Source organism: Mirounga leonina, unplaced genomic scaffold (assembly GCF_011800145.1).
Source record: "Mirounga leonina isolate KUSES-001 unplaced genomic scaffold, KU_Mleo_1.0 Mir_173, whole genome shotgun sequence".
NCBI classification, from domain to species: domain Eukaryota; kingdom Metazoa; phylum Chordata; class Mammalia; order Carnivora; family Phocidae; genus Mirounga; species Mirounga leonina.
The window spans coordinates 52,324,839-52,348,215 of record NW_023270447.1 but is presented as its reverse complement, the minus strand read 5'-3'; the positions used below and the strand labels follow the sequence as shown (position 1 = coordinate 52,348,215).

At 39.0% G+C, this 23,377-nt stretch overlaps 2 protein-coding genes across 5 annotated transcripts in view; one reads left to right on the top strand and one right to left on the bottom strand.

Annotated features, from left to right (window-relative positions):
* Positions 1-20,576, top strand: part of ZYG11A (zyg-11 family member A, cell cycle regulator) — a 63,577-nt gene extending 43,001 nt beyond the window's left edge. Inside the window, 8 exon segments of the mRNA XM_035017730.1 lie at positions 2,660-2,759; positions 2,856-2,909; positions 6,760-6,921; positions 6,997-7,041; positions 12,243-12,437; positions 14,948-15,009; positions 15,390-15,487; positions 20,329-20,576. Coding sequence (XP_034873621.1) covers positions 2,660-2,759; positions 2,856-2,909; positions 6,760-6,921; positions 6,997-7,041; positions 12,243-12,437; positions 14,948-15,009; positions 15,390-15,487; positions 20,329-20,576 — 964 coding nt within the window.
* The window catches only part of ECHDC2 (enoyl-CoA hydratase domain containing 2), a 32,694-nt gene continuing 25,739 nt past the window's right edge, over positions 16,423-23,377 (bottom strand). For 3 of the 4 annotated variants that reach the window (XM_035018533.1, XM_035018535.1, XM_035018534.1), the window contains exon 11: positions 21,810-23,260. In XM_035018533.1, coding sequence (XP_034874424.1) covers positions 23,183-23,260 — 78 coding nt within the window. In that variant the 3' untranslated portion in view covers positions 21,810-23,182. Of the gene's footprint in view, positions 20,644-21,809; positions 23,261-23,377 lie in introns of those variants that run through there. The other variant, XM_035018536.1, reaches the window with a different exon arrangement.

Genomic DNA, 23,377 nt, shown 5'->3' with positions numbered 1-23,377 from the left:
TGACTTCAGGGACAAAGTATTGATGGAACCAATCCAGAAAAGGGATTTTTTTTTTTAAGATTTTATTTAATTTATTAATTAATTAATTTATTTATTTGACAGAGAGTACAAGCAGGCGGAGTGGCAGGCAAAAGGAGAGAGAGAAGCAGACTCCCCACTGAGCAGGGACCCCCTACGTGGGGCTCGATCCCAGGATCCTGGGACCATAACCCGAGCCAAAGGCATACGCTTAACCGACTTAGCCACCCAGGCACCACCAGAAAAAGGATTCTTGTCCAAGCCTTCTTGTACAACCAAAAGACTAGCAGCCAGTGTTTATCTTTTCCCTTCAAGTCTTGGGGATTAGCAGCTTTATAGACCAGGGCAGTTCTTATCATAAAGCTAACTGTATTTGCACAAACCAGTAGAGTTAGCCTATCCCTTTCTGCCTTAATTCCTGGTGCTCGCTTCTCTCTCTTACTAATAAATGTCCTTTGTGGCATTTTTTTTCCCCCCAGGATGGAGCATTTTCATCTACATTAGAAACTTGTTCAGGTAGATCTCTTTTCTTCTCCATGATTTTCTTAATGGTGTCTGGGAACTCATCTGCTGCCTCTTGATTGGCAGAAGCTGCTTCTCCTGTTATCTTGACATTTTTTAATTCAAACCTCTTTCTAAAATTATCAAACCGTCCTTTGCTGACATTCAATTTTGCAGTTTTAGATCCTTCACCTTCCTTTTGCTTTAACTTGTCATATAATGAATTTACTTTTTGTCGAGTCATGTTAGAGTCTGTAAGTATGGCTTTCTGAAAGCAATCCTGTACCCACATAAAAGCTGCATTTTCAAAGAGATAAAAAGGTGTTTCGCAAAAAGTGCAAGGTTTTCATTTCTGCTGGCATAGCTGCACCAACAACTTTACAAATTTCCTTTTCTTTTTTTACAATGGGCCTTATACTGGATTCATTTGTCTTGAAATGATGGGTACCCCCAGGTGCAGACCTCATTCTACGGTAGATATCAGGCAATCAGCTTTTTCTTGTAATGTCATGACTTTTCTCTGCTTCTTGGGAGCACTTCCAACATCGCTAGTGGCACTTGGTACGGGTCCCCCCATGGTGTTCCTCAAGGTTTACAGTATTTCACTAAACACAATGAAAACTATGCGAGAACTGTAAGAGATTACTTTTTACTTTTCAATTTACTTGAAAGACGAACTGCTCATATGGAGTGATTAGTTTTGCATGGCATTTTAAGTGGATACTCACAATGCTTGAGCTCACCCCCATATTGACAGGAGGGGGCTGCAAAATAATACAGTTGTATAGTATTACTACAGTTAATTTTATGCTGTTACCATTTAATACTGCATCTTTATGTTTTGTTTACATTTCTCTTGACTGGTCAGTGTTTGTATAAGTTTTAATAAATTTTAACCTTTTATAGTAGATGTGTGTATATTTTATGGTTATAAATAGTAAAAGAAACTACTACCTAGTATCTACATATATTCTATGCATTTATAAATACCTAACTTTTTCTTAATTTTTTTGATGTTTCTAGACTGTGCGGTTTGTCTGAGTTTTTCCAAATTGTTGCAAATCTCCAAAAAATTTTCCAGTATATTTATTGAAAAAAATCTGTGTATAAGTGGACCAGTACAGTTCAAACCTGTGTTGTTCCAGGGTCAGCTGTGCTCGCAAATGTCTCCCGAAGTGATTCCAGTTCAGGGTAGTGAGTGGTAAGAACATGGGCTTCAGAAAGTCAAACATACTTGGATTCAAGTTCTAGCCCTTCCATTATCTTTGTGCATTAATTTCCTCATTTATAAAATGGTGATTCTTCTGAGGGTTAGACATGACAATGTAAAGTACTTATGGCAGCGCCTAGCTTAAGAAGTAGAGTCTGTTCTAAACATGAGTCATTCTTATTATTTTATTGATAATAATTAAGAAAATCATCTTCATAGACTCTAAAGGGGCTCCTCCTGAGGACTTCATAGTCTTGCAGATTCATGAGCTCAAAAACATTTATAATAGTTGCCGCTAATGGCAGGAAAATTAAGCACAGGCTAACATGAACAAAGCCTGTGATACGTTGGCACAGAGTTGTAGGCTAAGCCATTCTCAAATCTAATTGAGATGTGTGCTTAAAATGAGAGTTGACTTTTAAAATTACAATAGGGAAGGTGGTCTTCCTCATTAAAAAAAAAAAATCTATTTCTACCTTCTCTTGAGAAGTTAGATCTTTCTCAACTCAGTCTTCATTCCTACAGTTGCAGTCAATAGGAGCTGACTACCAGCTACCCCTTTAAAAAGGCAGGCATTCTCTCTAGCTGCATGATGTGTTTGCTGTGGCATTTTAGCATTGTCTACAATTCAGATTATAAATTACTACCTCTAGGGGAACTTCTTTCCCTTTTTTCAGACCCATCATAGTAGAAACTGAATGCTTAAAATAAGTCTTTTCTTAGATCTGCTTATCTTTCTTAGAATTCTTTGCATTTCACTTACATTCTTATTTGCCTGCTCTCTTCTTCTGATCTTCTCTTTTTATCAGATGCTCTTGATTTTCATAGCTGAGTCTTTAGAAACCTAAGATACAGGATTTGTTGGGGAGGCTAAGTGATTTCCTTATGTACAGTTTAAAACTTTATTGTGAGAAAAATACTGCTTTTCAGGTTTGATGCTGCCAAGTTTGTTATGAGATGGCTCTGTAAACATGAGAACCCCAAGATGCAAACAATGGCAGTGAGTATCACCTCTATTCTAGCCCTGCAGGTATGTGATCGCTAAAGGCAAGATTTCTCTCTCTAGTCTTGACGGAGCTCTGATAGACCTCCAGTATTTCACTTTCGGCTTTTTGTTTGCTTATAGCTCTCACCTGAGCAAACTGCACAACTTCAGGAAGAGCTCCTCATGGCAGTTAAGGTAGGTGGGTTGTCACTTTCATAACCTTTTTTCTAATAAAAAATTTATGAACATAATCTAAAAAGTCAAATCATTCTAAAAGGCTTATAAAATGAAAAATTTGTAAGACCTGCTCCCCAGAAGAAACTACTTTCTACTCTTGGAGCTACTTCTTCTCGTATCTACCTCCACATCTATAAATAGAATGCTTTTAACTTGATTTATCAGTTTGAGATGTTTCCTAGTGATTCCGCTGCTATGGTAAATAAGAACTTAGCTCTCCCACATGTATCTTTTACAAATTACCTCCCTTCCCAACACATTTATATCATAATTTTTTTATTCAAATTCAGTTTAATTAACATATACTGTATTATTAGTTTCAGAGGTAGAATTCAGTGATTCATCAGATGCATATAACACACAGTGCTCAATACTTCAGTATATCATAATTTTTAATCAGTATTTACAGTATGATTATGCTAACATTGCTCACTAAAAAAGCATACATTGTTTTATTTTGTACTTATTTTGAGATGAGGCTTGTGATACCTCCCTCTTCCCCCAGTCATTTATGTTTCCTGTGAACTGTTTATTCATGGCCTTGATATGTTTTCCCTTGGGTTGCTAGCTAGCTTCTGATTTATGTTTCTATATATATTAAGGAATTGAGCCTTTGTAATATGAGATGCATCTATTTTCCCCACTGGGCTGTTTGACTGTTTTTACTTTATTTATGGCATATTTTGCCGTGCAGTAACTTTAAAATGTTTATAGGATTCAATTTATTATTTTATTTCTCTGACGTTGATGGCACATTTTGAAAGTATTTCTAAAAATTTCTCATGATTTTTAATATGTAAATACTTGATTTACTTGGAGCTTTTTTTTAGAGGTAAGGGTCTGTTTTCTTCTCAGTGTCTGTCTCTGCACCTTTTCTTGAGTGAATTATCTTTTCTCCACTGTTATGCATTGCTGCCTCTATCATATATTAAATTCCCATATCTGTTTGCATCTATTTCTGGACTTTGTGCTGTGTTAATTTGTATGTCTATTTATATGCTGATATCACACTTTTTATTCATTGGCTTTATAAATTCCTTAATAGTTAAGATCTTTCCTTGGGTTTCTTTTAGTTATCCTTATCCTTTTGTTTTTTTAATGGGAACATCAGAAGTATGTGGTGTTTTCTTCATGTTGATATTCTGTATTTCTTAAATTTATTCCTAAGGTCTTTACCTTTTGTATTGCTGTTACAAGTGGAAACTTCTGAGTATTTGGTATCTAGTCAGTAGGTTTGGGGGATAAAAATCAGAGTGATTTTATACATGTTAAGTTCTGAGATGCTTGAGATGTCAAGGAGGCAGTTTGATACAGGGTGCAGCTCAGAGGATTGGGTGGACAGGGCTAGAGAATAATTTGAGTCATCAGTTCTGATGTGGGATGCAAGTACCTACCTAAAGAGTGTAGAGTATATAGAGAGAAAAGAAAAGGACTGGAATGAGTATGTTGGAAGAGAAGGAGGAGCCAGGAAAAGCGAGAGGAGTGTCTAAAATGAGGTAGTAGAAAAACAGGAAAGAGTGATGTCTTAGAATCCAAGAGAATTATTTCAAGAAAAATTGAGCAGTTAATTCAGATGCTATTGAGTGGTTGAGTGAAATGAGGACAGAGTTGCCAAGTTGGATTTGGCAAGATAGAAGTCATCAGTTGTCTTGCTTACATTATGTTAGTGCAGTAGTGGGACAAAACCTGTTTGGACTACATGATGAGCAAATGAAAGGTGAGAAATGGAGGCAACTTTTTGATACATTTTATTTTTTTATTTTTAAAGATTTTATTTATTTATTTATTTGTCAGAGAGAGAGAGAGAATACAAGCTGGGGGAGCAGCAGGCAGAGGGAGAAGCAGGCTCCCTGCTGAGCAAGGATCCCGATGTGGGGCTCAATCCCAGGACTCTGGGATCATGACCTGAGCTGAAGGCAGACACTTAACAGACTGAGCCACCCAGGCGTCCCTCGATATATTTTATTTTATTTTATTTATTTTTTTAAAAGATTTTATTTATTTATTTGAGAGAGAGAATGAGAGAGAGAGCACATGAGAGGGGGGAGGGTCAGAGGGAGAAGCAGACTCCCTGCCGAGCAGGGAGCCCGATGCGGGACTCGATCCAGGGACTCCAGGATCATGACCTGAGCCGAAGGCAGTTGCTTAACCAACTGAGCCACCCAGGCGCCCCCCCTTGATATATTTTAATGAGAAAGAAAGAAAAAGGAAGATGCTACATGGGCCAGTAGTTGTTTTTTTTCCAAGATCAGTTACATTAAGATGTATTTTATGCCCATGAAAATAATTCTGACACAAAGGGGAAAACTGATGGCAAAGGCAAGACAGAGGGAAATAATTTGGTGCCAAATCTTTGTGTGTGTACTGGAATTGTACAGCAAGAGTAAAGATGCTGGCTTTAGACTAGAGCAGAAGGGAAAGAGGAATACATTGATGCAAGCAGGTAGGCTGGGAGATTTTGTTAGGAAGAACAGCGATAGTTCTCTGAAAAACTAGATGAAGTGATCAAATAAGAAGAGTAAAAATACCCAGGTGCCCCATGGGTAAAATTTTTGAAGTGGTTTCATTCCTCTTGAAAATAGACATACTCTGATTTGTTTAGTGCTGTTATATTTTATGTACCTTTACATTAGGTGGCTGAGTGAAAACACCTATCTTTTTCCTCTCTTATGACAGTCTAATATGCTTGAAAGAAAGCATGGATACTGGCTTGTGTCCAGAAATATTCTGATCTGAACCGGTGTTTTAGAATCTCTGTTCAAGTGAACCCATGATTTCTTTAAGCTATTAGGACATATGGTTGTTACAAGTGGAATCTTCTGAGTATTTGGTATCTATAGTCAGTAGGTTTGGGGATAAAAATCAGAGTGATTTTAGGGGAGCCTGTGTGGCTCAGTCGTTAAAGCGTCTGCCTTCGGCTCAGGTCATGATCCCAGGGTCCTGGGATCAAGCCCCGCATTGGGCTCCTTGCTCAGAGGGAAGCCTGCTTCTCCCTCTCCCACTCTCCCTGCTTGTGTTCCCTCTCTCCTGTCTCTCTCTCTGTCAAATAAATAAATAAAGTCTTTTAAAAAAATCAGAGTGATTTTAGATGTGTTAAGTTCTGAGGTGCTTGGGATGTCAAGGAGGCAGTTTGATACAGGGTGCAGCTCAGAGGATTGTATGTATGTGTGATATGTACTACAACATATGTTGTAGTACTAGTGTTACCATCTAGCCATCCTGATCTGCTCAGTGACCTAGAACAGCATACTTTTTCTTTGGCCTGGCTTAACCCCCTCCCCACCATGTCTCCATTTCTTGCTTAACTCACATCTCTCTCTTTCTCTGCTGGTCTCATTTGTCTCAGTTTACATATTACCTTTGCAGGGAGGCTTCCCTTTCCTACCTTTTCTAAAATAAATTGTTAGGCTTTTATGTGTTTCCTTCAGAACATTTACCAAAACTTAAAATTCTTTTATTTAGATGAGAAAAACCAACTATTTTTTTAATCTGTCTCACCTGAATAAGTGCTTGATTTCCAGGAGATGTTTACTAAACATTCTCAATAAATGAATAATGGAATAGTTAATATGTACTTGATTATGAGTCTTATTAACAAGGACCAAGAACTAGGTTAAGTGCTCATAAAACTTTAACTTTTTTTCCCCTTTAATCCTCATAATAAAAACCTTAGGAATTAGGTGTAACTCATTATATAGAGAAAAAATGGATCACAAAGCTATTAAGTGGCATAACAACTATTGCTTTTCTTATCTTGTAATCAAGTCAGTCACTGGGGCATCTAACTTTTTGTCTCTTTGGTTTTTAGGAACTTCTAGCAATAGTAAAACAAAAGACTACTGAGAATTTAGATGATGTCACCCTCTTGTTTACTTTGAAAGCACTTTGGAATCTTACAGATGAGTCTCCAGCTGCCTGCAATCACTTTATGGAAAATCAAGGATTGACAACCTTTATCCAAGTCTTGGAGGTGGGAAGACAGGATTGAGTTTGTATGTAAAGTTCTTTTCTTCATGATAAAGTAACCTGTATATTCTTTTGACAGACTTTTTCAGAGTCAGCAATACAAAGCAAAGTACTTGGTCTTTGGGTAAGGTGACTTGTTTTCAGTTAATTCTAATTACTAAAATAAAAAAGTAAATAAAACTAACACTTATGTAGCACCTACTATATGCTAGGCACTTTTATAAGGAATTTCTGTGTATTAACTCATTTAATCTTCACATAATTCCCTATAAAGTAATACCGTATCAGTCATCTGTTGCTGTGAACAAACTACAGCTAAAACAGCCGTGTTATTTACTTTCGAATCTGTGGGTCAGCAGATTGAACCCAGCTGTACAGTTCTTCTGGTCTCATGTGGAGTTACTCATGTTGCTGCTGACACCTGGTGGTGTCACCTAGGGCTAGAGCTAGATGCTCTAAGATGGCTTGACTCTTGCTGTGACAGTTGGTGCAGGTTGTTAGTTAGGGCTTGTATCTCCATGGGCTTCTTCATTTGGCAGTTTCAGGGTAGCAGTAGAAGGCAAGTCCCGCTTATGTTACATTTTCTAATGTCTCATTGGGCAAAGCACATTAGGTGGTCTGGGGTGTTCCCTAGTAATCACTTCTCCAACTCTCCAGTAGCAACTGGATATCCTACAGTTCAGTTCAATTCAGTTCTTACGCTGAGTGCCTGGAGTTATCATCAGATCTCACAAGTTAAAGGGCGCAGTCCCATGAGACTGCCCCCACTTCAGTTGCCAGTCATTAAGTCTTGGGCCACCCGTACTTCTGCCTGACTGGCGGTAAAGTAAGGGTTTCCCCTCCTCAGGTTGATAATTTGCTAGAAGGGCTCACAGAACTCAGGAAGGCACACTTTACTTGCTATTATCAGTGTATTATAAAGAATACAACTGAGAAACATTGAAATGGGAAGAAGTGTATAGGGCAGGAAGGATGGGTACATGCAGAGCTTCCATTCTCTGGGCACACCACGTCCCAGTACCTTGATGTGTTCACCAACTTAGAAGTTCTCCAAACCCATCATTTAGGACTTTTTATGGAGGTTTCATCACATAGGCGTAATTGATTATTAATTCAGTCTTCAGCTCCTCTCCCATCCCCCAGAAGTTATAGGGTGGGGCTTAAAGCCCAGGCTTCTAATTAAGGTGGTTTTTTTGGCAACCAGTCCTCATCCTGAAGCTATTTAGGTGCCTGCCAAGAGTTGCCTCATTAGAACAAAGATGCTTCTATCACTTGGGAAATTCCAAGGGACTTAAGAAATCCAAGGGATTTCAAGAATTCGGGACAAAGACAAAATGTATATTTCTTATTATATGCCCATGGTTAAGCCCAGATTAAAGGAGGTGAGCACCCCTTGATGGGAGAAGCAGGGAAGTCACATGGCTAAGTCAAACAGGGATAGGAAAAATTGTGCTATGTTCTATACTCTACCACACATTGTTAGTTACATTTTATAGACACACAATCTGAGGCACAGAAGTGCCATTTACCCTATGTTACCTAGGTAGTAGGAGGCAGAATCAGAATTCAAACTCAGGCAGTCTGGCCCCAGACCCTCTGATATTAACCACTTTACTATACTTCCTTTTTTTTTTTTTAAAGATTTTATTTATTGATTTGAGAGAGAGAGCACATGAGAGAGGGGAGGGTCAGAGGGAGAAGCAGACTCCCTGCCGAGCAGGGAGCCCGATGCGGGACTCGATCCAGGGACTCCAGGATCATGACCTGAGCCGAAGACAGTCGCTTAACCGACTGAGCCACCCAGGCGCCCACTATACTTCCTTTTTATCAAGGCAATCAGTTGTTTGGAAATTTCTTTGGGGCACCTGGGTAGTGCAGTCAGTGAAGTGTCCCAACTCTTTGGTTCAGGTCGTGATCTCAGGGCCATGAAATCAAGCCCGGTGTCGGGTTCCACGCTCAATGTGGAGTCTACTTAAGTTTCTCTCTCCCTCTCCCTCTGCCCCTCCCCAACCCCATACCCCTTAAAATAAATAAATAAATCTTTAAAAAAAAATTTCTTTGCTTATACTGTTATACTACCTCTCAATCAGGATATCCATAATTGAGAAATTTCTTTGTTTCCAAAAGATAAAGGTGAAGATTTACAAAAAGTAATGAAGATATACTGTAAGTCCCTTCAGTTTGCTGTGCGTGAAATGTATCAAGCTGATGGTCTTATAACACTTGGGAGGTGGTGGTAGACGGGTATACAAATAGCTTTCCAACTTAAGATTGACTATGGTAAGTGCTAGAAAAGAAGCACAAAGTCTCATGGGAGCTTTTGATTCTAGATCATGCCCTCCTTGAAAGCAGGGACTATCTTTTCCTTCGTATCCCTAGCACATATAGGACTTGGAACAGAGTAGAGAGGATTAAATGATTAATATTGGAAATCTGGAAGGTATAGAAAAGTAGAAAGGAGGGACTAAAGCAGGAGACAAAGGTCTTTTGGCTAGGGAAGATGAGAAAATGTAATCATTTGAGGGACACTGTAATACAGAATATCTAGAATTCTGGGAGATGGTGGGAAGAAGAAAAGCAATAGAAAATAAGGCCAGAATGGTGGATTGGAGCCTCATATATGCTATATAATGTTAAGTGTCCTACTATTAGCTAACCTTTTTTTTTTTTTTTAAGATTTATTTATTTATTTTAGAGAGCAAGGGGAGGGGCAGAGGGAGAGAAGAGAGAGAGAATCTTAAGTAGACTCCCTGCTGAGCACAGAGCCCGAAACAGGGCCGGATCCCATGACCTATGAGATCATGACCTGAGCCAAAACCAAGAGTCGGATTCTTAACCAACTGAGCCACCCAGGTGCCCCTCAGCTAACCTATTCTAAAAGATCTTTTGCTTTTTTTCTGAGAGACTCTCAGAATGCTGAGGATTTATGAGGTTGCCCCCTTTCCTTAATGAAGAAGACCCACATTCTCCTGTAGCTTGCATCTTCTCAACATTTTGTTCATAGACTCTTGAAATGAAAAAGCTGCTAGAAAAGTAGCCTCTGCCAGGCTTACAAGAGAAATCTTGAGATTCATCTAAGGTGTGCTCAGTTATGCTAAGGATGCTATTGTGTTGTCTCTCCTTGTTCAGGGCTTCCATCTGATCAGCTTAATGTTGAAATCCTGCTACTGGTGAGGATATGTATAGCTGGCTTTGGGGAAAAACGGGGGTAAATCTCAAAATAGTGCAGTTTCTGCTGAAATCAATAGGGTACAGCTGGTCTTGTGAAAAACTGGGGGAAGTGAGCTCAGAACAATGCAGTTTTCTGCATGGCGCCATATGCTGCTTTTAACATACTAGTTTCTAGGGTATGCTTTTCTGAAAGCTACTTCAGAAGGAACAATAACTGCTGTGTGCAATTTAAATATGTGTTTCACTTCTAAACCTTTGTTTTTTAATCTCTGTGGTAGGCAGACCCTAAAGTGACCTCCAGTGATTCTTCTCTCCTGGTGTTTATGTCCTTGTGTAATGCCCTCCTGTCAAGTGTGGGCAGGAACTGTGACTTGCTTCTTACCAACAGAATATGGCAAAAATGATAGGACATCACTCCCATGATTATGTTACAATGTATATACAGTAGACACACCCCCCATCCACAGTTTTAGTTACCTGCAATGTGGAAGCAGGTGATCCTTCTTCTGACGAAGAGTCAGAAAGTCAGTAGTAGGCTAACGCTGTCACATGCCTATGTCATCCACCTCTTTATCTTGTCATATAGGCATTTTATCATCTCATCACAAGCAGAAGGGTGAGTACAGTAGAATAAGTTATTTTGAGAGAGACCACATTCGTGTAACTTATTATATTGTTACCATTGTTCTATTATTATTGTTGTTAATCTCTTACTGTGCCTAATTTATAAATTATACTTTACTGTAGGTATGTATATATAGAAAAAACATAACATAGTATATATAGGGTTTTGTATTATCTGCAGTTTCAGGCATATCCACTGGGGTCTTAGAACATGTCCCCCACAGATAAGAGGGGACTTCTGTGTCAATCCTTCTTGCTAGTAGGTATGCTAAGAGACTCTTCTTAACTGTCTTTGAAAAAGCAAGCTGCCATGAAATAAGTGGTTGGAGAAGGGAGAAACCCACGTGGGAAGGAGCTATGAGCAGCTTCTAGGAGCTAAAGGTGGCCTCCAGCAAGAAACTGAAACCCTCAGTTTTGCAGCTGCAAGGAAATGAATTTTGCCAACAGTCTGAGTGAGCTTGGCAGTAGGTTTCCCTCTAGCGGAGCCCCCAGATGAGAATGCAGCCCAGCCAGCACTTTGTGACTTTGTGAGATCTCAGAGTAGAGGGGCCAGCTAAGCACATGGATGAAACTGAGAGAAAAAATATTTTAAGCCACCAAGTTTGCAGTTGTTTGTTAAACAACAACATAGAAAACTCATACATATAAAATACAGTGCCACCTGTCTTTCATTGTTATTGTTAAATTTCAAGCTAATGTAACATATAGTAGGCACTGAGGAACTTTAAATATTCAGTCAGGCCTGGATTTTATTCTAGTTTCAACCAGTTATTAGCAGTGTGAACCTGACAAGTTCACTGACTGACAAGTTAAGTCTTGCTGAGTGACTTATTTATTTGTACAACTATGTTAAAGATTAACTGAGTGGCTCCTGGGGGCACAGTCGGTTGAGCGTCTAACTCTTGGTTTCAGCTCAGGTTGTGATCTCAGGGTCGTGGGATCAAGCTCAGCGTGAAGTCTGCTTAAGACTGTCTCTTCCTCCGCTGCCTGGGTGGCTCAGTCATTAAGGGCCTGCCTTCGGCTCTGGTCATGATCCTGGAGTCCTGGGATTGAGCCCCATATTGGGCTCCCTGCTTGGTGGGGAGTCTGCTTCTCCCTCTGACCCTCCCCCTTCTCATGCTCTCTCTCTCTCTCTCTCTCTCATGCTCTCTCTCTCAAATAAATAAAATCTTAAAAAACAAAAAGACTCTTCCTCTCTGTTTGCGCCTCCCCACTGTGCATGCTCACACTCTCAAATAAATAAATAAAGCTTTAAAAAAAAGATTAAATGAGATAAGGCAGATAAAAAGACATTTTTGTCTAGTACAGCGCCTGGCACTTAGTAAGTGCTTACTCAGTGATTTGTCGTTACTGATCATCCTCATCATCAAGGGGTGGGATTGTGGGGTATTAGGCTAAATTGAGAGGGAGGAGGATGGGACTAAGTGTTCTGTCTGTATCTGAGCTAAGCAGTAGGAGAGGGAGAGGAGCCAGTGTCTGATTCTGTCTTCCTTTCTATCCCTGATATTTTCTGCTTCATCTGACCTGTAGAACAACATAGCTGAAGTTAGAGAACTCTCTTCCAAGCTGGTGACTGAAGATGTGCTGAAACATATTAGCAGCTTGCTCCATAGCAAAGAAATGGAAGTCAGCTATTTTGCTGCAGGCATCATAGCCCACCTGACATCTGACAAACAGCCCTGGATGTCCCATGACCTTCAGAGGAGTGCTCTTCTCCAGGATCTGGTACAAGGACCATTCCTCTTTACAAAATCTGGAGTAATCTCTTCTTGTAGGAAACTTATTTTTCTAAATAATAAGAATTTTAGAAATATGTTTTCATTGTAGAAAATGGGAAACATAATAGAAAAGTATAAAGAAAATATTCTAAGTCACTCATACCCTACCATCCAGTGCTAACTTTGTTAATATTTTGTTACATTCCTTCTGATATTTTTCTTTTATAAAAGTTACCATTGCAAACAGTTGTATATGGCTTTACCAGTTCTCTTTCCCACTTTCAGCTCCTTTTCAGGCTATTTCTTTTGGTATTTGCCTCCATATCTCTAAGTAACATCTGTTGGTACTTCTTGACTTTGCAGTAATAGGCATTATCTGTTCATTCATTTTCTCTCTCTGGAAAATGAAGATTCTTTTTCTCATTGTCTCTGTGCACACCCTTTCCTATACTCCCAAGTATAAATCTCCTTTCAGCATAAACAAACTCTATCCATTTCAGCTTCTCAGAGACTTTTCTCAGAACCTTCTGTTTTCTTCCATCTGGTCTGCTTATTTGTGTATCTGCCATACTGCTGTCATCTTGGTATATTCCATTACTGTCATTGTGGGGATTTGCCTCCCTGGTGTTGGATTCCTTGTTTTCTGGATTGCATTCCTTTTTTCTCTCTCTCTTTTTTTTTTTTATGTACTCCCTTATTCTGTTGGATCATATCTAGTAGTTTCCTAAGACGAAATGCATGAAATAGAAAACTTCAGACCTCTGTTTGAAAAGGCCATTATTTTTCCTTCACATTTAATTGGTCACATGGTTGGGTATAGAATTTTAGTTTTGGAATATTTTCACTTGAGAATTTTTAAGCCATTGGCTTCTTTGTCTTTTCTTTCTTGGTATCACTGTTAAGCCACATGCCATTTTCCTTTGGGACCTTTAAGATCTTTGTCCTCAGTGTTTAGAAATCTCAGCAGTGTGTGTTGATATAGGTTTATTTTCTTCTGTTATGTTGGCTACTTATTGCTCTGGAAGCTTGTTTCCTTTAGTTCTGGGAAATTTCTTTCTTTCTCCCTTCTCTCTTCTCCCCTCCTTCCTACCTTCCCTCGTTCTCCTCTTTTTTTTTCTGGGTTGTCAGCCTTCACGGACTCAATTTTTTCTTGCCTATTTCCCTTTTTGTCCTTTTTAAAAAAAATCTTTTTAAATTTCCAGTCCTATTGGATTTTGCATTTATGTTTTTATCTTATATATTTCATTATATATTTTAATATAATTTTATGTTATATAATTTATATAATATAATGTACATTTAATATATCTTTATATTTTATATATATTTTAATGTTTATTGTGTATAGTTACATATTTATATTGTATTTTTATATTTCTGTTTTTAATTTCTAAGAACTCTTTTTTTGTTCTGAGTGCTTCTTTTTTTCTACAATATCGTACTCTTTTTCCATGGTTGCTGTATCTATTATCTCTTTAAAGGTATTAGTGATTAGTTTGGGTGGTTTTTTTGTTTGTTTTTTTAAGTTTTTCTCTTCCTTCAAGGTCTCTGTTTCCTGCAAGTTGCTTTTTTCCCCTTATTTTGTTCCTTTATGTTACAGATTTTCTTAAACTGTATGGTGATCCTCAGCTGTCCAGTCATATCTAAGAGTGGGGCTGTTTGGAAGCTGTGTGCAGATGGGTAGAACTTGTCAACTGTGGGTTTCACTTAGAGTGATCTGGATTAGTCATTGTCATTGTTACTAGATCTTTTGTCCTGAGCTGGTTGGAATTTACCTGAGGAAGAATCTTCTGTTCTTCTGACTGAAAATTACAAGTTTGGCTCCAACGGTCTGAAAGCCCATTAGAGGAAGAGAGTTGAGGACAAGGGACTCTGAGCATTTACCATTTAGATTTTCACTTCATCCCCTGTTTTTATCATGGTACTCCCACCCTCAGTTGTTTGCAAGGTTGCCCAGTCCAGAAATTTTTGTTAGGGGTGGGAGAGAAGATCTGGGAGTCTTGATTCTTTAGTACTTTCAACCAGTCCTCCTGTTTTCAATCTTACCTCTAATCTCATTTCCTGAAGTAACTGGTGTGCAAATTTTTAAGTCTCTTGTGGGTTCTGTTCAAATTGGTTCATTTTTTAACATTCCCCAGTGCTAGATCTATTAATTCAGTTACCATTTTCCTTCTGCTTTGTTCTTGTGTGTTTGCCTTCTTTTATTTTAAACCATTTGTACTATTCTGTTCATGGGATTTAGGGAAGGAATGGATGCATGCTCAATCCTGCATCTTTAAACAGAAGCCCCCTTTTATTGCACTGTTTTCCACACGACTTTGTTCATATTTTACATATATAATGGTTATCTAATTGATATTTTGGCAGGTAGGGATACCTTAATTTGGGTGATCATTCCCATATTTTGAAAATGTTTTTTCATATACATATAAGTATAAATGACATAAAATAGCCTATTATGACCTTTTAAAAATTATGGAACACAATACTAGAATCTTGGTTTCTCTTTCTGTATAGTATGCAACCATCCAGAATTGGCCAAGTTCAAGTTGTAAGATGACAGCATTGGTGACTTACAGGTAATCTCGTGATTGTATAGTACTTCTCTTAAAGCTTGTCCTTATTGTACTATGTAGAGGCCATGGTACAGTGATAAAATATTATAGTCAAATAACCTTGTGTTCAAATCCTATTTCTATGATTTTGGGAAAATCACTTTTAGAAGATCTCTGAGACTCAGTTTTTCTCATCTGTAAAATGAGGCAAGATTGAGGATGAAATGAGATATTGAATGTAAAGAGTATCTAACACAAATGCAGTTTCTTAAACATTAGCTTCTGATATATGCTCAACAATGTGTCTGTCTCAGGAAATGACTCTATGTGGAAAAGGTTGAAAATAATTATTATATCTCTGACACTAGCCAGAGTTCTGAATGAACTTCTTTGTGCCCTTTTAGATCCTTCAAGGCATTTTTCCCACTCCTTGGCAACTTCTCTCAACCAGCAGTTCAGCTCTGGGCGCTATGGGCAATGTATCATGTCTGCAGTAAAAACCGTATGTATTCAAAACAATAGTTTTCCAGCTATTTTTCTCTATAAAGACTAAATTCAAGATGGAATTTTGGAAATGTGTTCACCTATGTACTGAATTTAACTCTTCTGTTTTATTTTAATTTTTTTTAAGATTTTATTTATTTTAGAGAGAGGGTATGGGGGGAGGAGGGGCAGGAGGAGAGAGTCTCAAGTGGACTCCTCATTGGGCATGGAGCCCAATGTAGGACTCGATCTCATGACCCTGAGATCATGACCTGATCTGAAATCAAGAGTCAGACGCTTAACCAACTGAACCACCCAGGCGCCCCCTGAATTTAACTCTTTTAAAAAAGAAATTGGAAAATGTTTTTGTTTAAAAAATGCTACAGAATTGGGGGAATGGGGTAACTGGGGGGTGGGCATTAAAGAGGGCACTTGAAGTAATGAGCACTGGGTGTTGTATGCAACTGATGAATCACCGAATTCTACCTCTGAAACTAATAATATGTATATGTTAATTAAACTGAATTTAAATAAACAGTTTTTTAAAATGCTATAGAATTGGGGCGCCTGGGTGGCTCAGTCGTTAAGCGTCTGCCTTCAGCTCAGGTCGTGATCCCAGGGTCCTGGGATCGAGCCCCGCATTGGGCTCCCTGCTCTGCGGGAAGCCTGCTTCTCCCTCTCCCACTCCCCCTGCTTGTGTTCCCTCTCTCGCTGTCTCTCTCTCTGTCAAATAAATAAATAAAATCTAAAAAAATAAAAAAAAAACTTATAAAATAAAATAAAATGCTATAGTATATATTTGGGGGTCAATGTCAAGCTGTATAGAAAGTGAAAGTTGGCTCCCACTCCTATTCCCCACAGGCAAGTACTGTTAATAATTTGGTAACTATAACTGTCCTTCCAAATACTTTTCTATACACATACCGTAGTTAATATATAAAATATATATTATTCTTTTTTTTTTTTTTTTTTTAAAGTCAGATGATCTTTATTTCCTGGAGGCCTTGTCAGGGATATGGAGCAAACACATTCAAGGGCACCAGAGCTGGCGGTGGATGGCTTCTGTCTGCCCTCCTGACTCACAGCTTAGGGCCACCATCCACTCCTCACCCTCCACTGGAGGCGGGGCATGCCGCTGCTCGTACCATCCTGGGCAGCTCAGAAGGCAGAAAAAGGAGGGGGAAGGAGAGCTTATATATGTTAATATATAATATGAATAATTGAATGTTTTTAAATGAAATGGGCTCATTCTGTGCATGATGTCCTATAGCTTCCTCTTTTCAGTCAACAGTTTATCATGAATAATACTTTTCCTATAGTAATACATACATCTACCTCTTTGTAATGGTCTGTGGGAGGCTGGGGGATCAGGAGTCAGGAGCTGTTTCCCAGCCAGATTAAATGTTTTTCCATGTTTGGCTGTTTTGAGCATTGGGGGCTTACATTCTCTGCTAAGGATTATTGTAAAAAATTATTGCTCTTATTATAAAAGAAATATAGGCTATATTTTTATGCTAAAAAACTCAAGAGCTAACTTTTAGAATTAATTAAAGGATTAGCTACCAACAAAAGTATAAAATACCAAAAATAACTTTAACAAATATGAGACCTATATGCAGAAAATTGAGAAATAATTGAAAAACCTGAAGTGATTATGAGACATACTATATTCCTAGATGGAAAGACTTTTTAAGAGACAGATGTCAGATCTTTTCAATTTTTGGATATACTATAATTCAAGTGGATGAGTGTGATATGAGGGATTTGAAAATTATTCTAAAGTTAACCTGGCAGAGTAAGCAGGAAAGAACTGACCAAGAAAAATGGTTTGTTGTTTTTTTTTTTAAAGATTTTATTTATTCATTTGAGACAAAGAGATACGGGGAGAGAGAGAGAGCATGAGCAGTGGGGAGACAGAGGGAGAGGGAGAAGCAGGCTCCCTGCTGAGCAGAAAGCCCGATGTGGGGCTTGATCCCAGGACCCTGGAATCATGACCTGAGCCAAAGGCAGATGCCCAACCATCTGAGCCACCCAGGTGCCCCAAGAAAAATGGTTTTTAGGAACCTGCCTTAACACTTCTCTTTAAATTGTAAAAAAGTATTCTGAGGGGTGCCTGGGGGGCTCAGTCAGTTAAGAGTCTGCCTTAGGCTCAGGTCATGATCCCAGGGTCCTGGGATAGAGCCCCGTGTCTGGCTTCCTGCTCAGTGGGGAGTCTGCTTCTCCCTCTGCCTCCCCCCACTCGTGCTCCCTTGCTCTCTCTCTTGCATTCGTAAATAAATAAATAAAATCTTAAAGAAAAAAAAAAAGTATTGTGAATGGTGCTGGCATTTGAACAGATACAGGCAGATTTGCCAGTCAGAATGGCCCTGGAACAGACTAGCAATAACTATAACAACTAGAACTTAGTTGAGTACTTTCTCTGTGTCAGGCAGTATTGCAAGCTCTTTATGAGTTAACTCATTTAATCTTCCCAACAACTAGAAGAGGGTAGCATTATTATTTTTATTATCCATCTGTTACAGATGAGAAAACAAGGCACAGAGAACTTATGTAACTTGCCCAAAGTTAAAATAGCTAGCAACTGGCAGAACTCCACATCACCACTATGAATTAAACTGCTTAGTATTTCTTCACTATATGGATCCAGTTTGCTTTAGATGGACATTGTTTCTATTTCTAGTCTTTTCTATTGTAAGCACTAGTTTAGTGAATATTAACATATTCATATACAATGAATAGACATTTATGCACTATATCTATCAGGTGAAGATGCACATGTGGGTAATTAAGAGGACAGATGCTAGAACCAGACTATCTGTGCTCTGTTCCCAGTTTCTGCCATTTACTAACCGTGGGAACTTGAGCAAGTTACTTGACCTCACTGTGTCCCAGTTTCCTTATCTATAAAATAATACTTACTTCACAGGGCTGTTTATGAGAATTAAGTGGGTTAATATTTGTTAAGCATTTAAAACACTGCTTGGCTCATAGTATTAGCATTTGTACATAACATAGTATTAGTTCACACATAGCACATAGCATTTATTAAATAAAATACATCATTTTGCAAGCGTGTGAGTTCATCTGCAGAATATGTAGAATTGCTGAGTCAAAATGTTAGGAACACTTATAATTTTGATAGTTATCGCTAAACTGTTTTCCAGAGAATTGATTACCAATTTTCATTCCTGCCAGCAATGTATGAGAGCTTGCCAGTCGCCTTACATTCTTACAACAATGTTTAATTGAACTTTTTGATCTTTGCCAATCTAAGGTGAAAGTGATAGTCTCACTTGACATTTTAAGTGCAGTTAACCATCTTATAATGAAGAGTCCTTTTTTTTTTCCCTTGAATTGTCTATTGATATTCTTTATTCACCTTTTATCTATTGTTTGTTGGTCTTTTTCTTTTTAATTTGAAGGAACTCGTACAAATATTTTTTCCCAGTTTATCATCTTGACTTTGTTCATTGTGTTTAGTCAGCCTTTTGTTATATGGCCTCTGGATTTCAGGTCGCAGTTAAACTTTTCAAAATTGATGAAAATTCTCAGCTATTTAAAAATATTACCCTTTCCCTATACTTTCCTTATGGAATGTCTATCAGAAGTATCTTGTATCTTCTCTCACTTTATCCTACACATCCTGTAGACTTAAAAAATAATTTCAGGGATGCCTGAGTGGCTCAGTTGGTTGAACGTCTGCCTCTTGATTTCTGCTCAGGTTGTGATCTCAGGGTTGTGGGATTGAGCCTCACATGGGGCTCCGTGCAGGGCATGGGGCCAGCTTGTCCCTGTCCCTCTCCCCTTCCTTACTCTCACTCACTCTCTCTCTCTCTCAAAAATAAATAAATAAAATATATTTTTTAAATGTTTAAAAGAACAATTTCCATGTCTGTTTCTTTGTGCTACATTCTTGGTAACTGCAGTGTTTTTAGATCATTATATCTCTCTGTGTCTAATTGGCTTTTGGACTGATTAAGAGAATCTTTTCTAGGCTGCGTTGTAGACATGTTCCTTCGGCAATTTTGTATTTGCTTCTGTCAGGTGCTCTAGAGGTTTCTCTGGGATTGAACTAATTTTTATGTTAACTTCTCAGCTCAAGGGTTCCCAGAACATTTAGGTGTAGGTTAAATTCAAATCCTATACCAACTCAGTACTGTGGTTAGGAATTCTTGGGAAAGACTTGTCCAGCCCACTCCTGGATACCCACCTAGAGCCCAGACCAATCTTAAAGATGTTTCATTGTCTTATCCCTTCTCCTGTATAGTCCTTTGAGGGACCAGCTTTATGCACTGATATATATTTTATTATATACATACTGCTTTTAACTTCGTAAGTTAAAACCTAAATTCTTGGATTACTGAAACTCACAGTCCCTTTCTGCCCCAGAATAACTCTAGGTAGTTACATGAGTTTAGGTGCTCTCTGCTCTTTGTATCTGGCTCCTGGACAAATCCTTTACTTTGTACACATGAATATGCATTTAAATTTTTTGTTACATTTTTATCCAGCATCTGGTGTTTTCAGGTTATCTAGCTCAACATAATGCCTGAACTTGAAATGTTTATTATATATATAATAAATGAAGTTCTTATTCTTTTAGCTAGGATTAGAGATTTTGAAGCTTAGAGTTGTCTGGAAGTAAACATACTAAAATAATCATTTGTTACCGCACTACACAAGTCAAGCATTATTTAAGTTTTGACATATTTCTTTTGAATTGACTAATTTTATCTGTTAATTCTTATGTCAAGGGGCTTAAACCTTGGTACCCTTTCTTCAAAACGGTGAATGTGGTGACTTGGGAATATTTAAAATGCCAATTTGTCCACCAGGTTTCTTTGTTTGATTTTCTTTCAGCCAGCAAATACTGCAAAATGTTAGTTGAAGAAGAAGGATTGCAGCTTTTGTGTGACATCCAGAAGCACAGTGAGGCAGACCCCCAAGCACAGCAGATTGCAACCTCCATGCTAGATGACTTCAGAATGCATTTCATGAACTATCAGAGACCCCTTCTGTGTTGAATGCCCTTCTTAACCTCTGGAGCTTCAGAGGTGCTCTCTGTTCTCAGTGTCAGGACTTCTGCGTTGCCAGTAATTGAATGTTGAAACCAGTTGTCATTGGAGTTTGTGAGTTGGCCGCCTCACTGGCCTTTTATTGTTGATTTTCTGTAGGCTACAAAAAGGTTGGATTTGAATGATAGCCATAATCCCAAATCAAGTTGGAATCATTCTGAGAACACCCCTTCAATAGTTTTGCAAAATCAAGTCTCGGACTCCGTGGGAAGATCTGTGAGCTTGTGTTGCAACAGCTCTGCCAGTTACTTTTCCTAACCCTGACCAGTTTCTTAACTGTGGGAGTTTGTCAGAGGAAGGGGAAAAGAAAGACCAACAGGGAGACCTTCGTATTTATGTTAAATTTCATGTTTGAAAGAATATCCTGAGTTGTTATTTCTAGTTATGTGAAGCTAATAGAAAAGAAGTACGTGAAAAAGTTCTGGGAAATACATGCTTATTGGAGGCAGAATCTCCATTGGAGGGGAGGAACAAGGTGGGGGGAATTTTTTAAAAATAAATACCGAAGTATCTTCCACTTGTGGGGGTAGAGGGAAGAAAAATAACTTTTTTTTTTTTTTAAATTTTGGATATTCTGCCTCTGGCCTTTCTTCCTCCAACTTTACACATTAGACTGAGTGAACATAACATGCTGTGTAAGTGGGTGTGGTGGTGGAAAATAGTAGAATTTAGGACTTCAAGTAGAGTGTTTAGATGAAGATTATATGGGGACTGTAAATCTTGATCCTGTAAGGTTTTGATTTTAGTGGGATTGTGACCAACCCAGGAAGAGGAGGAAGCCAGAAAAAAGACTTTGCTATAGATTTCAAGAGTGCTCTTGCCTAGAATGGAGGCAAGAAAAATAGGGGCTTTTGAGAACCAACCTCACCTGCAGTATACAGTACCAGAAGCTTCTGTTTGTGTCCTTTGCAAACCTCCCCTGTGGAACAGAGTATCAATTCCTTCCTAATTACTGACAGCTAACAAAATGTGTCTTGCCATTCATCTGTCCAAAGAACAAAAGTAAATTCCTTTTTGATGAGTAGCGTATTTTCATACTAGATATTTGTGCTTTTAGCTGGCCAGACTCTTAACTGGAGTACTGTATACCATCTTTTGGAATCAAATGAGGTTTACCCTCTGAATCATATTCCAGATTCTTGCTCACCAGTGTCCCACTGGATAAGGGGAATTTGTAACCTGTTTCCTTCTACAGTTCTGAAACTGCACCGTATTTTCTCTTATTCACTGTTCTGCATAATTCCAAAAGGCTGTCTTCATTTCCTGACCTGGGTTCTAGTACTTTAGAACATCCTGTTACCAGATACTAGCTCTTGCTAATGTGAGAGAATGTGGTAGGAACTAGTGCCTGTTGAGGCACCCCTCCAAGTTTCATTTCATTCACAACAGTCGTCTGGGAGAGATAAGTTGTATTCTCCTCATTTCACAGATGAGAAAAAGGACGTTCAGTAAGGTTGTTACTTTCCGGAGTAGTTAGAGCTAATGCATAGTTCCAGCTAATATGGTTGGTTCTGGTTTTATGGCCTGGACTTTTCTCTTACTCTTCCTTCCAGGAAAAGAGCACCCAGCCTTGGGCACACTTGTATTTAGCAGCATATCAACAATGGGAGGGAGGGAGTATATATCTGTGCCCTTGGCTTAGTGTCTCTAGGTCAGACCTAGGCCCCGGGAGCTCAGATGAATTAAAGAATGGCCATAAGGCCGCAGCATAAGATGCAGCCTTCTCTACCTTGGTCCAGGAGGAGGGCTAGCTAGTGTGCATATGTGTTTATCAAGCCCCATCATTTCTAAGTGTGTCGTCCTCTTGCTCACCTTCACTCTTGCTGTTCCCCCTCAGCCCCCCTCTCCTTGCCACAAATGTCTGTTGAACCTTTGGGCTTCACTCCAGTGTTACCTGCCCATTTCCTTTGTTCTCTCCCTCAGACTTAATGCTCCCTTCTCAGTGCTCCTGAGGGCTATATACTGCAGCCATCGAAGATTGCCTGCCACCCTATAGAGTTCACAAAAAGTTTTCTCAGTGATAATTTCATTTGGTTCTATTAAAAACACTGTACATTAATCAGTCATAACTCAGGTTTATTGAACATGAGGCATAGGTTTTTTTTTTAATCCTCACAGCAGTTTCATTTTGCAGATGAGGAAGCTGAGGCACACAATGAATGGCACAGAGCTGGGATCTGCAGTCTGATTCCTGATGCCTGTTTAGCCACTACCAGGGTTTCTGTATTATCTCTGTTGTACAGAGGAAGAAACTGGAGGGTTCTTACAACATTTGCCATCTCTGGTGAGCACCCGATAACTGAGAGGCAGAGGTCAGGCCTGAGAGCCAATAATACGAAGTCCCAGAGTGGTCTGTTTTAATTGTTAGTTTACCGTTTGAGTAGGGAGAGACATACTCTCCAAAGCCAACTTGACCCCAGTGATTATCTAGCCAGGATGAGGGATTAGGAATGTAGCTGTAGGTGACATCGGCAGTACCTTGGTGTCAAACACCGTTCCAGTGGTTTTATATCTGTCCTTGTCCTTGTGAGGAGACTGAAGCCCAGAGAGGTGAAATGATGACCAGTCACCCTGCTAATTTTCCTTCTGGATCCTGCCCTGGAAGGCAGGCGTCTCCCATGCTTATAGTTAAATGGGAGTCACTTGCCAACAAATCTGGGGGGCCGCTTCTCCCTGAAGGCTGCCATGCCCTCTAGGCGGTCCTGAGTGGGGATGTTCTGAAATAAGACAGAGTATTAATTTTCGGGGGAGCTGCAGGGCCAGAGGCCAATAAAGACTTGCTCAAACTTGTCTACCGCCTGACAAGGTCAGAGTCTACATCTTTCCATTGTCTC